The sequence below is a fragment of the Haliotis asinina genome, chromosome 11 (genome assembly GCF_037392515.1).
Source record: "Haliotis asinina isolate JCU_RB_2024 chromosome 11, JCU_Hal_asi_v2, whole genome shotgun sequence".
In the NCBI taxonomy this organism is placed as follows: Eukaryota; Metazoa; Mollusca; class Gastropoda; order Lepetellida; family Haliotidae; genus Haliotis; species Haliotis asinina.
The window spans coordinates 30,879,274-30,895,706 of NC_090290.1; the positions used below are offsets into that span (position 1 = coordinate 30,879,274).

The 16,433-nt window shown below is 38.4% G+C and overlaps 1 protein-coding gene across 2 annotated transcripts in view; it reads right to left on the reverse strand.

Moving 5' to 3' along the window:
* Nucleotides 1-16,433, reverse strand: part of LOC137255733 (cilia- and flagella-associated protein 221-like) — a 252,236-nt gene that overhangs the window by 38,558 nt on the left and 197,245 nt on the right. For both annotated transcript variants that reach the window (XM_067793233.1, XM_067793234.1), the window contains exon 20: nt 15,777-15,863. In XM_067793233.1, the coding sequence (XP_067649334.1) occupies nt 15,777-15,863 (87 nt within the window). The remainder of the gene's footprint in view (nt 1-15,776; nt 15,864-16,433) is intronic.

A 16,433-nucleotide genomic window follows, 5' to 3' on the forward strand; every position in this document is an offset into this window, starting at 1 on the left:
ATATAATGAATCGTAACAATACTGCATTACACACGTTTGTATAGATTTGAAATAAAGCAAGTTACTAATTTAGACCTAACTGAATTGAGACTATTGATTTTTCATAATTCTAAAGTATATACATATAATATATACACCTCGTCGAAAGTAACGCATCACCCAATATTAATTACCCTAACTTAACAATTTTTCCAGTGATGATTTTTACGATAGGTCTGTATGAAAAAACGTTGTTATGTGCATACTTTCTGCCTAAAGCATGCACCTTGGGGAAATTCACGTGCACGTGAAACGCACAGGTCACCATCTCAACACGAACATGCATATTTACCCTAAGACTGTGTTTTTCATCCCCTGAGTGACTTTTCGGTTAAAATGGCACCCAAGGTGTCCGTAGGACAAAGATGGCAGATCATTGGTATGCAAAGGACCGGGCTGTCATGCCATGTTATTGGCTGAGAATTGAATCTAAGCCACACAACGATTAGCAGGTTAATTGCCAAACATGGTGCCACAGGAGGGGTTAAGTACCGATCCAGGCCAGGAGGCCATGGAAAACAGATGCCCGGGGGTACAGAGCATTGGTTTGAATGCCTAGGCGTAATCCATTCCTCAACAGTGTGCAGCTACTTAACCTATGGCACCCTTTTCATAGACTGTCCCTTGGCACTGTCCGGAGATGTCTTCATGCTGTAGGTCTGAGAGCAAGACGTCCAGTCAGAAGACCACTACTGACCCCCAGGCACAAACAGGATTGTCTAAATTGGCGCACAGCAAGGCAGGGGTGGAACATTAGATCCTAGTGGCGTAAGCATTGGTCTGATGAAAGCCAGTTCCTCCTGCATGTTACGTGCGCGAGTCTGGAGGTCAAGAGGAGCAGAATATCACCCGGGAAACACCGAGGAGGAGGTACCCTTTGGAGGAGGTAGTGTCATGGTGTGGGGTTGAGGTTCCTTTGACTGCAAGCTTGATCTGGTCATCATTCCTGGGAATCTTAATGGACAGAGATACCAGAATGAGATTCTGAATGAACATGTGGTGCCTCATTTTGACAACCACAATCTTGCAAGCCGACTTCATGGATGACAATGCTAGACCTCATCCAGCCCATGCTGTTTGCCAGCACAAAGCCCTGACCTCCACCCCTGCAGCATCTGTGGGACATTCTGAGCTGCCAGGTCAAGCAGAGGGAACCCCCCAGACAATTCCCTGCAGGAATTGTCCGAGGCTTTGGTGGAGGAGTGGAACAGAATACCATTGAGGAGGATCTGGAGGCTCATTGAGAGCATGAGATGTCGTGTCTGAGTGACCATTGCTGCCAGAGGTGGATACACAACATATTGAAGACATTTCTCTGTGTGAAACTGTCCCATATCAGGTTCAATTTCTATGCACATTTGATGTTTTGTGTTCATTTAATAACTGTGGGTGGCAATACTTTTCAGGGGTTTGTTTTGGCTGGTATTGCCATTAAAAGATGTTGAATCAAACTCGTGTATTATCAAATTTTACAGGTGATTTGCCAATGAGAACTGAGAAAGATACCTAAAGATACAAATATCCCATTTAACGGTCTTTGAATACAATTTTCTTTCGCACAGTCATCTTTATGTACCACAACTTTCTTTAAACGTGGTGGTGCGTTACTTTTGATGAGGTGTATATATATTACACATAAACCATACAAAGGTAACTGAAACATTTTGTTCAAGCTGTTGAAAGTTTCATGTTGATTTGAAATGTGATTTTTCAATGCATTTTACATAAGCATTGTGTAAGAAACATTTGTGTTTGATCTCTGTAATTATCTGATCCAGTGTAAGTATCACATGTATCAATGAACTCTCTGTTGATCCATCATCAATAAAAGCAGGATAATATATCAGTTCAGGAATTGATACACATGCGTATAATCATTCAATCAGACAACAGTAATGAGATAAAGTCGCGCCCCGTTTATCCGAACCTCAGATATCTGGAAAACTCGCCTTCCGAACGAAAATTCCTAAGAACGAATTCAATGTTGTAAAATTACTCACTTACCTGGAAATCCGGTTTCCATAACTGTACGATCATTTTCACATACAAAACACCATTTTATGTACATTGTTTGTCAATCCTGATGGCTGAGCAGTGTATGTTTACACACACGATTACCGAGGGCCTTGCGTGCCGTAACATGAAAGAAGTCAGCAATCTTTAAAGCGTGAGAAGATTAATTACCTCTAAGTAGCAAGGTGACACTGAGTTAATTTTGAGGCATTTCAAGTGAAGTGACTGGTGGAATCTTTGAATGACACTTACATCCTCCAAGCAGTGTGTTCGGACAGCGAGACTGATAATGATGACTAATTTGAGTAGGTGTCACCTCCCCCACCCATGTCTCACAAGGAATCTCATGTTTGAGACATTGTAATTTGTATGCACTGACATTTATTTAAGTGTAATCAATAAAGAATATGTCTGATGCCTACAATGTTCGTTTCTTTGTACATATGGCCCATGATTCAGATATCCGAAAATTCGCTTATCTGGACGATTTCAATAAAAACACAAGTGTTCTGATAAACTGGGCATGACTGTATTTGAACACCTCTTTCAACCTTGAAATAACAGCCTCTGGCAGAATGCATGTCCAGTTACGCCCTTGATAAAAGTTTTGTCACGTAACAAGTGTAAAACAAACCAATGTGCTGTTATATCATTGCACAACCTGTTTCATGGAGTCACGCCCATTATCGATCTTTAATGAACCTCGTTTGCATTCAATATAAATATAGGCATGCCCATCTTCATAAATATTTGAGGGGATTCAACTGCAAGTGTATACATTAAAATAAATCAGTATCATGTCACTTTTTGAATTCTATCAAACATGCATGTATTTGAATTAGGATATTCATTCATATCAATGTGCAGATCATATTGTAATGTTCAGCAAGCCATTGTGCTTGATGTACTAGTAGTGTGTTCAAAATGTACATGCAAATAAATGCTCTCTCTCTCAATGGTTGGATTTGGTTATCTGGTGTAATAATAATGGGATTGTAGTGCTTTAAGCACTTTAAGGAAAAATCAACAGGCCAAAGTGCTTGTTAGTCCTGTGTGAACGTTTCATGCATCCTTACGATTATGTATGTTCACGATACACAAACTTTTTCACGATAACTAGAGTTGATAAAGCCACTATCCAGCACTTTGATTGGTCAACGATCTAGTGGATAATCAATCTGTATCCAAGCTGTCTAGTGATCAAACATGCTCTTCAGAAAGGACAAGGTATGATAAGGGTGGTTTTGGGCCCACAAACAGAATTGGCTGAAAACATGTTATTTGTTTAGAGACAAGTTAGCTTTGCATAAAAATGCTATATTTTATATGTTCTGAGGTGTAATTTTACTGCAGATGGGCCCAAAATGGGTTTTACCAGTTCCCATGAAAAATAACAAGAAGTCTGAAATATTAGTGTGCCATAGTGGCTTATTTACAACTGTCATTTTATTTACATACAAATTACAGCAGTTTTACGACAGGTAGTCATGCTGAAAAACATGTCAACATCAATCATAATGTTTTAACCTGAAGGGGCCTAATTAGGGTTGCAAAACATTGTTAATTCAATTACTTGCCAATTGTGACCCCAAAACTCAGTCATTATTCACAGCATTCTTTGCAAATGTAATCCATGGGTCCATTTTACAACATGTAAGCATGATAACAATCATGTTGGACTAAGAATCACATGGGCCTGTTTTGGGTAAAGCTGCATTTTGGGCACAGCTTCATTCTAACTAGTAAGTGTTACAAGTCAGCATTTACAATCAGTTTTAGCAAATATACAGTTAACATCTCAATCATCATATGTTACTACAATAGCCAACCATGTTGCACTAAAAATCACAGGTCTTGACCTCAAAGGGGTCCATTTTCAGGTGAAATTTCATTGTCACCGCAGGTTCATATTAACACCATGCACATGCTAAAGTCAGTATTCAAAAGACTTCACAGAGTAATTATTCACAACTTATCCACTTTAAAGATATAAAACATCCACTATTGCTCCTCATTCACACAGTCATCAATCTCAGTATCTGATTCACTCTCAAAAACTGCAGTATTCAAAAGTGGGAGCACCTTTAGAATTCTTTAGAATTTTGAATTTCTCGTGAGGACGTTCCCAGCCGTAGGTCACATGTCAATGAGACAGGCAACCAAATGTGAGAACCCATCGGACGCGAACCCGCGACCTTCGGATTGTTAGCCCGACAGCTAACCGACTGACCTACGTCCACATTGTTGTACAATGTGCATATTTAGCTAGTCATTCCTGTGATGTCATGGAAATGAACGGAAAGAGTCGAATAGGTTGCGGACAATTACGAAGGTTACGGGTAGACTTGGTGGCTCGTGCTTTCAATCTACTGATGGTTGCCGAATGGTCCTGATATCATTTGGCACGATCGTCCTATTCCGTATATCTACAAGTTACCATGTTGTGTTGAATGAGCCAATATGGTTCGAACTGAAAACGGTTGTTGACGTCAGGCGTCAGACGTTGATTTCAAGGTGTATGCATGAATGAATGCTTGTATAAAATTATTGTGTGCTTTCGTGACTGAAAAGTGTTGTAGGGAACACAGTAAGGATAATGTGGATCGCGCTAAGGAATGAGTAAGACATGGGCATGTTTGGTGATGGCACGAGGGTGAGTTAGACTTCGAATCATTATTGAAAATATGTAGATCTAGAGGTGAAAGTTGCTTTAGACCGATTTCCATCAGGCCTAAATTTCGACATTAAACCATTTCATCGTTTATTTAACTTTTGATGTTTTTGGTCTCCCGTTTTTCTTGGTGAACAAAGTATTAAAATTGGAAACAGAAAACAATTGGTACTCATGCATTTACCAACTATTTTGGATTAGGTCCCTTACCCTAACCCTAACCCTAACCCTAACCCCTAACCCTTAACCCCTAAACCTAACCCTAACTCCAACCCTAATAAATAGAATAAGCTCACCGAACCGGCATGAAAATGGGTGACATATTCAGTGTAATGAATTCTTACCACTTCGAAAAATAAATATTTCCTTGTAATGGTGCAAATTACTGAATGTCAAAGATATGTATGTATATTAGTTTACAGTTATAATTCCTTTGATCCAAATAGTTACGTTTGAAACTGAAATATATAATATATTTAGATAATTTCAATTGACCAAAACTGCGAATAATAAAACATGGCGCAATGTGACCAATGTAAGTCATTCTTACTAAAATTTAAAAATACAAAATATATAAATACAGAAAATATAACACCTCAGCACTTCTTAATACAAAGAAATATGAGCATATAAGTCAAAAAAGAAAAAATATTTAAAACTGGTGCTTGCGAAAAATTGCGCATCCGCCAGGAACTACTACTGGAAACTCACAACATCGTTGGGTTTCTGTAAAATATATGGCTGGAAGAGATGAAACATCAGTGAGCGGAGCTTATACGCACACGCTGAGCTTGACGACCTTGTTGCTAAGCCAGCGTCATAGGGCTTTGTTTCAAGAATGTGCTTTTGAACAAAATCACTTGCAATTACGTAAAATAGTATTATGACGTGTTTTTAAAGTTAGTGTGCTGTATTCTAAAGGTAGGCCAAAAAGTGCATAAACCTAAAGTAGATCAAAATATCTAAAATATGAATTCAAAATATTGGGAACAAAGGCAACTAGACCGACTTGAAAAGGTGAATGGTCAGTGTCTCAAGAAAAGATTTACATGATGTTAATTAAAGCTTGTTTCACCAGTTTCACCATTGATTACCAAACTTAAGAAAAAAATTACAATATTTGGACTTGATGTGAAACAGTTTAGTTAAACATTGTAGACGTGATAAACAAACTTTGAAAAAAAGAAAGAAAAGTTACAAGAATTTGAACCTGCATGTCTGATAACAAAAAAAATCCCAACAGTCCACTATTGCAACCATTAGGCTACATATTCCTTTGCCTCCCAGTGTGTATTTAAGCTTACACATTACACTTTATAACTATGTATGACTTGACATGTGCTTGTGTTCATCATCTGCTAGACCTTGATACAATGTTCTTATTATAGCTAAAAAAATCCTTTTCATACCTTTAAGTGTAGTCATTTCGGTTAAATGAAATCTAATATGTCATTTGAAACATCAAGGTACATAAGTTCTTGGAAAATGCATATGTTTATACATGGCAATCCTGTTGAATGACAGTGTTATTCTGACAGAGACAGGTGACTCAAAGGTGTTTGATACACAGATGATAGAAAACTACTATCAAATTCTTACATATTAACAAAGATTCTCACCTTTCCAGTACTGCTTGATCATATTTTGAAAATCTTCAGACATCTTCTTACTTTTCTAGCAGAGACCAACAACCAAAAACCAATGTTTACCTCTCATAAATCAGCCTTGTGAGTTCCTTATGATATTGAAAATTTTAATAAAGATGTTTGCCATGTATATTTTAGAGCACAAAACCATTCAAAATATAATATATCATGGCACAGATGTGTAAATGTGATGGATTGTTTTTAAAGATGTTAGTTTATGTCACTGTTTATTTTTTTAGATGTATTATACCCCTGCGAAATTCAGTTCATGAGTTCATGAAGTCTTCATGAAGTTCATGAAGACTTCATGAAGAGTTCATGAAGTGTTCATCAACTTTAGCTTAAATCTTCATGAACTTACTTCATGAAGACGCACTTCATGAAGACTTCTTCAACTTCATGAAGTTATTTCACACTTCATGAAGTTTTGTTACTTCATGAAGACATATTTCATGAAGACTTCTTCAACTTCATGAAGTTATTTCACACCTAACATATAACTTCATGAAGTTTTTGTTCATGAAGTAAGTTTAATTTTATTCACTACAAATTTCCAGAGTAAACTGCATTAAAAAGAAAATACAGAATAAATATTACAAGCTACAATACTTTTATTCATGTTAGATAAGTTGTTATGTAAACGATTACAGATGAGGCATAAACATACTTTCAACATATTTAATTAAGTTTAAATTATCTGTAAATCCTATCTCTCGTGGAATTTCTAGTGTTTGTCAAGTAACTTCTGTTGTTGTTTCATAATATATACAACAAACAATGCATAAAAGAACGCTAAACGATTCTGTGCCTAACAGGAATTGTTTTAGTAACATAGGGACAGTTCAAGTTAAAACTTACCTTCTTAAAATAGCTGCGTAACCGGTTGGTACTGTGGAAGTTTTCTACTTGTCTTCCTTATTCATATTTACTCCATAAAGTAAAGTTTTCCTGTCAAAATCGTCTCATTTCTTTGAATTTCTCCCGTGATTGCTCACGATGCATGCAGATACTTTACTATCACAAGAACGTCTTCCGCAAAGTTCATAACGAAGCAAAAACATAAAACAGTAAAAAACATTAACAGTCGACTCGGTACTAGAAAAAAAGAAATGTGGAAAAATATTTTGATATCGCCATGCTTCTGACAGCTTTCTTAACCCGCAAGTTTATCTTCTCGTTGAAAACATTCAATGCTCTCGATTTTAGAACACATTCCACTGTCACTCCCTGTCCAGCACGATATGACCCTGAAACTACGTCAGTTTAGACCAATGAAATAAAATTTACGACCAGGGACGTGCATTATAAACTATTCTTCCAAGTTATGATCGACAACGGAACGTGAACTCAGAACATGTTTTTACGGGATCCCCGCCGTTGACAATAATACGACATGTATAATGACAAGTTGTAATTTCGATATTGATACCTAAATATTGTAATTCTTGCCATTATTTGTTCATAAGATGAGAAATTATACACTGTTGGTATGATGGAGTAACTTTCGCGCCAAAACTGCCCCGCCCTTCGTGCTTCCGAAATCTATTGCGACTTTAAGAACGGATAACAACAACCATACATCTTATTTTATTTATAGACACGATTTATTCCTGATCTAAGGATTATATTTACATTTAATTTTTCTTTTCGATCAAAAAATGTCTTTACTTCAAACTTGCAACATTCGATACGGAAAGACGCGACCGTTTCTCGGCATGACGCCATTGCTGCTGTCTTCGAGCGCGAGAGCGAGGCAGAAGGCGCCAAATGCAACTTCGCCAACAGACAACGATTCAGGCGATGAATATCACTAATGAATTTGCGATTCGCGCATTTCGTGGATAATTCAACGATGGATATGTCAAGAACTGACTCAAGATAAAGGAATCGACTAGATTAACTGCCTATGGATGCATCCCAAGGTGATTTCCATGAGCGGTACGTAAATAACAACAATTTTGAAATTATTTTGAGTGCCGGAATATGCATATACAAACATTGGTGAAGGGATAAGCAACTCTCTTTGAGGAGAATGACAGAAACATTTTTTAAACATATAGCAGTGTATCAAGTGTTGTTTTTACACAGTGTATGTCTCTTAGTCTCAGAAGGAAAATCAGTAATGTGTACTGAATGATAATGCGAACTTTGTGTACGATGGGACTTACACAGGGGCATGTAACGCTGGTGACTTAAATCTGAGCACATACAGATGGTGTCAGAGTTCAAGGTGCTAGTTTGGTGCTAAGTTTGTTTGGCTTAGATTATAAACAACAAAATAAATTCAAATGAAAAGGGAGATAATTGCTATAGGCACTTTCAGGGATGTTTCATTTTCTCTTTGTCGTTTTTGTATTCAGTTTTGGAATAATTACCGATTGTAAAAATTAAAAGTGAATGTGCCACAATGTTTAGTCATCTATTTGAGTTGGAAATAGGTTCAGTTACATGAAGATACGTTTTTCTATTTTATGATGTGCTGATTATTTTAAGTGTTGGGAAATGCAGATATTTCAGAATATATTTGATCATGAATGTAGACTAGTGATTTAGAAGCCAGTTTTGTTACTTGATATGCACTCTTTGTATTAAAAAAAATTTAAATTATTTAAAATAGTTTAAGTAATCAGGTGAAAAATTATCTGAAACATGTTATATATACTTAACATTTTGAGCAATTATTTTTTTTTAAACAACAAAGTTTCAGTATTTGCTTTAGACTCTTTGAAATGGAAAGACTATGATTAAATGTTGTTGGTTACAATGTTTTTCAGATTTCCACTGGGCGATTCACTTTTCTATCACTCTGAAAATCAGAAAATGTAGGTTTCTTGAAGATTTTGTAAGACGTGTTAACTTTGAGGTCTTCAAAGAGGAAAACTAACAACACTAAAAACATAAAAATGCAATTGGAGGTAACTTCAACAATTAATTTAACTCCTTTTATGCTAACATTATCGTTTTGTAAAATATTGATAATCATGACATGTTGTGGGCCATTAAGGGGCTCTATCATACCTTGTCCTTTCCAGCTGGACCCGTGAAGGTCCCGGGGTAGAATAGGCCTTCAGCAACCCATGCTTGCCATAAAAGGCGACTCAGCTTGTCGTAAGAGGCGACTAACGGGATCGGGTGGTCAGGCTCGCTGACTTGGTTGACGCATGTCATCGGTTCCCAATTGCGCAGATCGATGCTCATGTTGTTGATCACTGGATTGTCTGGTCCAGACTCGATTATTTACAGACCGCCGCCATATAGCTGGAATATTGCTAAGTGCGGCGTAAAACTAAACTCACTCACTCACTTTCCAGCTGATTGGCATGTGATGCATACAGAAACCACTGAAGTTGTGATCGAAGCATTTTAGACTCCGTTGAAAACACATTGGGGATTTATACCACATCGGTCAAGAAGAACTTGAAATTGCCTGTTAGACAGAAAACCCTTTTGATTTTTTATGTGTTTGCAGCGCATCACCAAGACTCTTTTATTAACTTGTTGAAGCAGTGACACTTCATTTGGAGATTCCCTCGGACTGCATGTACAGGGGAATTACAGCTGATGGATTTATCAGTGAATGCCGCTTCCAAGAGTGCCATGAAAGTCCACTTTACACAGTCGTATGCTGACTGTGTTGCCCAACATCTGAATCACCATGTTGACCAGTGTAATGACTTGAGAATAAGAGTGATGACACCTGTTCACATGAGGTGGATCACTGCAAGCCTTGACATTTTAAAAAAAATTTTGTTCAAATGCTAAGAAGAGGAGAGAGGAAGTCATCTGTGGCTGGCAAACACCTGGCCTTCTTGAAATTGTGATAAGGTGAGTTACTGTTATTGTTGTGTACTGAATGTCTATTGTTGGAAATGCTAGTATGCCACTGAAGTCATGGAATTTGTTAGTGCAATAAACTATTGTACCTAATAATGTGTTGGCGTTTATTAGAACAATAGCGATATGGCTGTGTAAACATGGGGTAATAACTTAACGAAATGAGAGAGGTCATTATATCTGGAAAGTTTTGCGCCTACAGTTCATTCACAATACTAGCAAAACTTTCCTGTCTGCAAAACTTTGTCTATTTACGGTAAACCAAGCCTAAACACACACACATACACTGCGTGTGCGCTTGGATCCACCACCCTGAGGTGATCCATGAGAGGACTGCTGAGACCTGCGTTTCATTCACCTTCGGGCAGCTGTTGCCTTGCTAGTCAAATGACCAAGTATCATCATAGCCGAACTGATACACATACACTCATTATAGCAAACCGAGATGGTAGCGAGGTGACAACTGCAAAACTGCTCAGGGAACTGCCGAAAACACCTATCACCTTGCTAATATATCAAGTATGTAGGATTGTTAGCCTTTCGCCAGACTGATCCCTGTCTATATAAAAATGCTCCCTAAAAAGTGATTATTTTGTAATCTATTTGACTGACTTCGTGCATGTATCTTGTGTGATCAGCAGATTGTTATGATATAACAAAATGGTGTTGGGAACACTCTTGATGACTTCATTTGATTAATTACAACAAAAAGCTCACTTAAAAGTTATTATGTCAGAAACTCTTTGACCAATTTTACTCAAATTTTGCATGCACCACAGTAGTTGTATGCACAATGGGGGAACGGGATTAGGGATTTTAAATAAAACCTTTGGGAAGAACCTGGTCCCTTACACCCATTGTGTATACTATTTCTCCTCCCTGGTCTCCCTTGGGACCTCTTATTTAAAAGACTGGTGTGGAACAGAAACTATAGATGGATTATGACATGCACCTGTTCGGAGAGAAAGGCTTGTGTGGTGGGATTTTCATGACCCCCAAAACACCAAAGCCAACAAGAAGTCATGACCCCAACAAACCGACCAAACACATCCTCTATCTCGACGCCAACAACCTCTGTGGCTGGGCCATGAGTCAGTATCTACCAACCTGGTGATTTGAATGGGTGTCGTTGCTTGAGATGGTCGATGTCCATAGCATTGCACCAGATTCAAACAAAGACTACATACTCAAAGTGGATCTGGAATATGCTGCAGAATTACACAAATTGCACAACATCTATCTGCTGGCTCCTGAACAAATCAGGACTGGTTGTCCAAATATCAACAAACATTATGTGAAAAATAAGCTGAGGGCCAGTGTGGAAAAACTTGTACAGAACTTAATGAATAAGACAAAATACATTGTCCACTATTACAACCTGCAGCTGTACACGACTGGGAATGAAACTCAAGAAAATTCACAGAGCGCTTGAATTCGATCAAAACTAGTCTGAAACAAGCAGGAAAGCTCAGGAAACTGATAGTCAGCCCAACATTCAACCAAAGCAAAATATTCAATGATGATTTAGGAGCACTTCACAAACACTTGATGTACAACTTTATTAGAAGTTGAAGAAGCAGTACAGCAACAAGTGTGAAGGTCTGTACAAAGACACAGATTCCCTGCTGATGGAAATTCACATCAAGGACATGTATGAAGACATGAAGCAAAACATGCACCTGCATGACACCAATGACTACCCCAAAAACCTACCAATGCACGATACCACCAACAAAAAGGTGCTCGGCAGGGTGAAGGACTAATACACCAGCATGCTGATTACGGAATCCATTGGTATGAGATCCAAAATGTATTAGATCAAGAAAACAAACAACGAAATCAGATGGGCAAAAGGCGTGAAAAAATATGTGGTGAAAAAGAACATCAAACACAACAGATTCATGGAAGCCCTGTTCAACATGTGCATGTTCAAACAGTAAATCAATGCACTGGGAAGTGACAGACACAGGATATACGGACAGACAATGAACAAGACGTCCCTGTCACCAATGGACACAAAACGATGGATCACCATCTAGTCATCACTTACCCATATGGACACATGTATATATTACTTAATTAACACAAACATAATAGATACATGGTGAAAATTTATTACAGCTGATGCAGATACTGGGGAAAGGCACTGGGGCCATCCCCAAACTTGCCAAAGCCACTTGAGTCTCCGAAGACATCACCACAGTTTGGCTTAAAAAGCAAACTCTGGCAATAGATGAAAATTCAACATTTTGAGGTCAAATCACATTCAAGCTCACCTCCTGTTTCTCTACCTCAGGACAGGGTAAGACATATAACATACAAGTACACCCTGACAATGGTGGATGTTGCCAGTTGCTTCAAAGAAGCTGAACTGTTGACAACGAAAGATTCGAACAAAGTCGTCAAAGCCTTAGAACACATATGCATATGCAGTCATGCTTGACCTGGCCTGTCGTCTTGCGAATCGATCCAGGACATAAGTTCACGGGAGCTGTGTCACAGCTGCTGGTCAAGCACAAACAGTTCGTGAGACGAGAAATGGCTGGAGCCCTCTGCAGCAAAGCCATTGTCAAGAGATTTAATGTTGCCTTAGCTGAACGCCTATTCTCGCACCAGTACTCACAGGACTTAATCCATCCTTGAAACAGAAATATGGAAGGGGTCGTACATTTGTATGTGGTGGCTGCCACCAACAACAAAATCACCAAACTCACAGGCAAGAGACCTGTCGCAGCTATAAAACTGAAATCTATCCACAACAAATTGTTAGCAACAGCAGGTCACACTGAAAAAAATTACAGGACTGGGTCAGCTTGAGGTACTTGTACCAGCCGGGTGAATACGAGGGAGACAGCAGAAAACGTGCCACTGACCTGACATGGTCCATGAAAACAACAGTCGACATCAAAGAAGATGCTCTGAACTTGTACTACTTGATGGTCGTTCTTCACAACATGGTATTACAATCATAATAAACAGACAGTATTAGGCAACACAGTTAAAGTGGCATACAAAGTATACCAATTATTCTACAACCCTTCCAGAAAGTGTTCAGCTGTCCAACACTAACCATAAAACGTGAATTTTGTATTGCCCTCACCATAATCACCACATAATCAGAATTAGCCTCTTATAGTTGACTTCAGTTTGCCCAGATAATCCCATTTTTATAACACAATTGTACAGTGACCAGGGGCTCGTAAGTCGAAGCAGTCGTTAAATCTGGCCCTAACGCATGGTTAACTAACGCTTTAGGAAAGTCGTTAAAAAAGTTAAGTAGTGTATCATAAAGCATGTGCTAAACAATACTTACGACCTGTGACAAACGTTTCACCTACTTAGCCTCCGATGACTTGTTGATCATTGAGAGAGGCAGAGAGAGATAGACAACCATGTATTGGGATTGCTGGAATAAAGTATGGTGTGCGCTCATCATCTTGGGGAAGGGGAATGGATAAGGAAAGCCTGTGCTCTCGTCTTCAAGGCAATCCTTGAGCTTGAACACTTTGAACATTGGAGGATCAGACATAGTTCCGTAAGTATGATCATGCACCAGCACAATGAGGATCACAGACAATAAGCCCTTTTAGCTGTTGTACAATGTGCAGGTTTCCCAATGGCCACATGTCTGCCAAGTAAAGCATCTAAAGCAAGAGGAATATTCCACCTGTTTCTGAATACTTCTTCAATGGGTGCTCATTCTTCTGGAGTGGTTGGGCAGATGATAGCCTCATCCTTGAATTCCTCCAAAATGAGCCTTACATACGTCTGGAATGATCAAGCTGCAGATGCAGTACATGATGTTGGGGTACCTGTCACCTGAACCCAGGAACCTCAGTGTGATGGCTAGGTTCAAGCCTGGAGGTAGCGCCTTTCTCATGTATCCTGCTTCTCTATTCTTGGTCCCACACCCTGCACCAACTCATCAAATATGGCAGGCTCCATATTAAGATAGATGAAGAATGACTGTGTGTCCCCAACTCTGAGCTCCTCCATCATGTATGTCAGTACTGCCCCCTCCTATCCTCTTTCAGCCATGGTCTGGTCTAGAATCTCATGGGCCTTCTGTTACCTTTCCTGGTCTCCTGCACATCTCCTTCAATCAGGTCTTGCTGGAGAACAGGAATCTGGTCCAGGAGTCCATACTGCATTGGAGCCGAGCAGAGACTGGTGAGTAGTCCCGATTTAACAGGATGTTATATACCACCGCAGAACATTCTGGCAGCATTCTTGATGAGTTATATTCTGAGTGCATCTGAAGGACATTTGAAATAATCGAGCCGCATTCTGTTATTAATTATTTAACATTCAATCCATTTTTAGGAGTAATACTATGAGAGTTAGTTCTAAATGCACTCTATGTAAATTCATGCAGCATTTGAGGTACTTTCCAACTGAAATTCAAGTGCTAATCATGCAGCAATCAAACCAGACTCGTCCAGCAGTCGAAATTCATTTGAGTAATCTTAGTGTTCCAATGACATTCCAATTATTCCTGCTGTATTCTGATCCATTCCAGCTGCATTCGTAATTTGGTATGAGTTAGAATAATTCGAGGTGGGTTCGAAGTACGTTCTAAGTATTTTAAGTATTCCTACAAGAAATTGTTTATTTTGACATTCTCTAACGAACTTTGGAAAGATGTTTTTTTTTTTCTAGCTGATTCTCCTTGATTCCTGTCAATTCAAATAAAGTGTGAAGGAGCAATTAAAAATAACTGTTTCAATCATTTGATAATGAATACTGACACCAAGTAATATTGTATTTGTCATCATCATTTGTATTTACTGTAAACATACACAAACTATAAACGTACTGCAACTGTTGCCATAAAAGATACCAAATCATGTCCCCAAAATAATTAATGAGCCAAATCCTATTGATGTATTAGTGAAAACAGCCATGTGTGTTGTGGCCACCACTGAAATTGTTCACATATTTTCTATTTTGACAAATCGTAGTGACAGATGCTTTCAGAATTCGGAACATAAGACTGTTGTGTTTTTCATCTCTTGTGAAGTGTGTTGCTTTGCAAGAGCTCTGTTTGACAAATTTGTTTGGACAACTAATAAGTTGTCCACACTGGCCTACACCTTCTCCAGGAGTTGTCCTTGTGTGGCCCCTGAATTTGGTAGTTACACAACAGACAGAGGGCCACTCTGGAAATACACCTGCAATTTTTCAGAATGAATTGTTTACTTAAGTCTATCTTTGGCCATGTAGAACAGGATAAGCGAAAGTGATACAGATGCATTCAATACATCTGGAGAAGAATTTTTAAATGATACAAAGAACAAAATACAACATCCCACTGAATATGTCAAGGTGAGCAATAATCAAAAACAGAGCCTCCATTGTCTTCAGAGTAACTTCAGGTTTAGGGTGAAGTGTTTGTTTAGCAAATGAGGACTATCGGATATTTTAATTTCAATTCATGAAAGCCTAGTTTTTAAAGTCTACATCAGTTTCTGGAACTTAGTCCACGAAAATGATGTGAGAAATCTACGCCTCTGCAAATAAATTTGAATGCAAAGGGCCTATTTTCCATTCCAAAACAACAAATGCATTCTTACTCAATGATTTCCATGTCATCCTCGGGCAGACCATCAAATAATGCAGGAACATTTTTGGACAGCATCTCATCACCGAACTGGTCATCCCTGCAAGTCAATGAAATTGCCTTCAATAGTATGAAGAGTACAAAATCAATATTTATAACATAAATGCACCAACATACCCATAGAGCACTTTCACTAATTAAGTTTGATATTTGGCACACTCCTCAATATTCATGCAATATGATGGCTGCCATCATAAGATAAGTCTAAGTGACTGAAATGAAGAACTATGAACATAGTTTTTGAGTACAATCAAGCCCAGGGTAAACCAGCCACATCCTTCAACCTCACCATCCAATCCATTTGGTGCCCTTGTGCAATATATTCCAACACAGAAACACATGTTTATTGTTTATGTCAAGTTTCTTCCATCACTGATGTTTAACGGTAACATGATAAAACACTAACATGGACAGAAAATATTTGAAATTATATACTATAACAGTTACAGCATATTTAATAAAATGTCAAAACTAAGGTATTTCATATCTTTAATGTTTATTTAATGATAATGAAACATTCTCTACCAAAGTCATATTGGGCACCAATTCAGCCAACTGCTCAAGAAAGATGTTGGTGTAGCTGGTGACCTTGAACTCTGACAAAACCTGT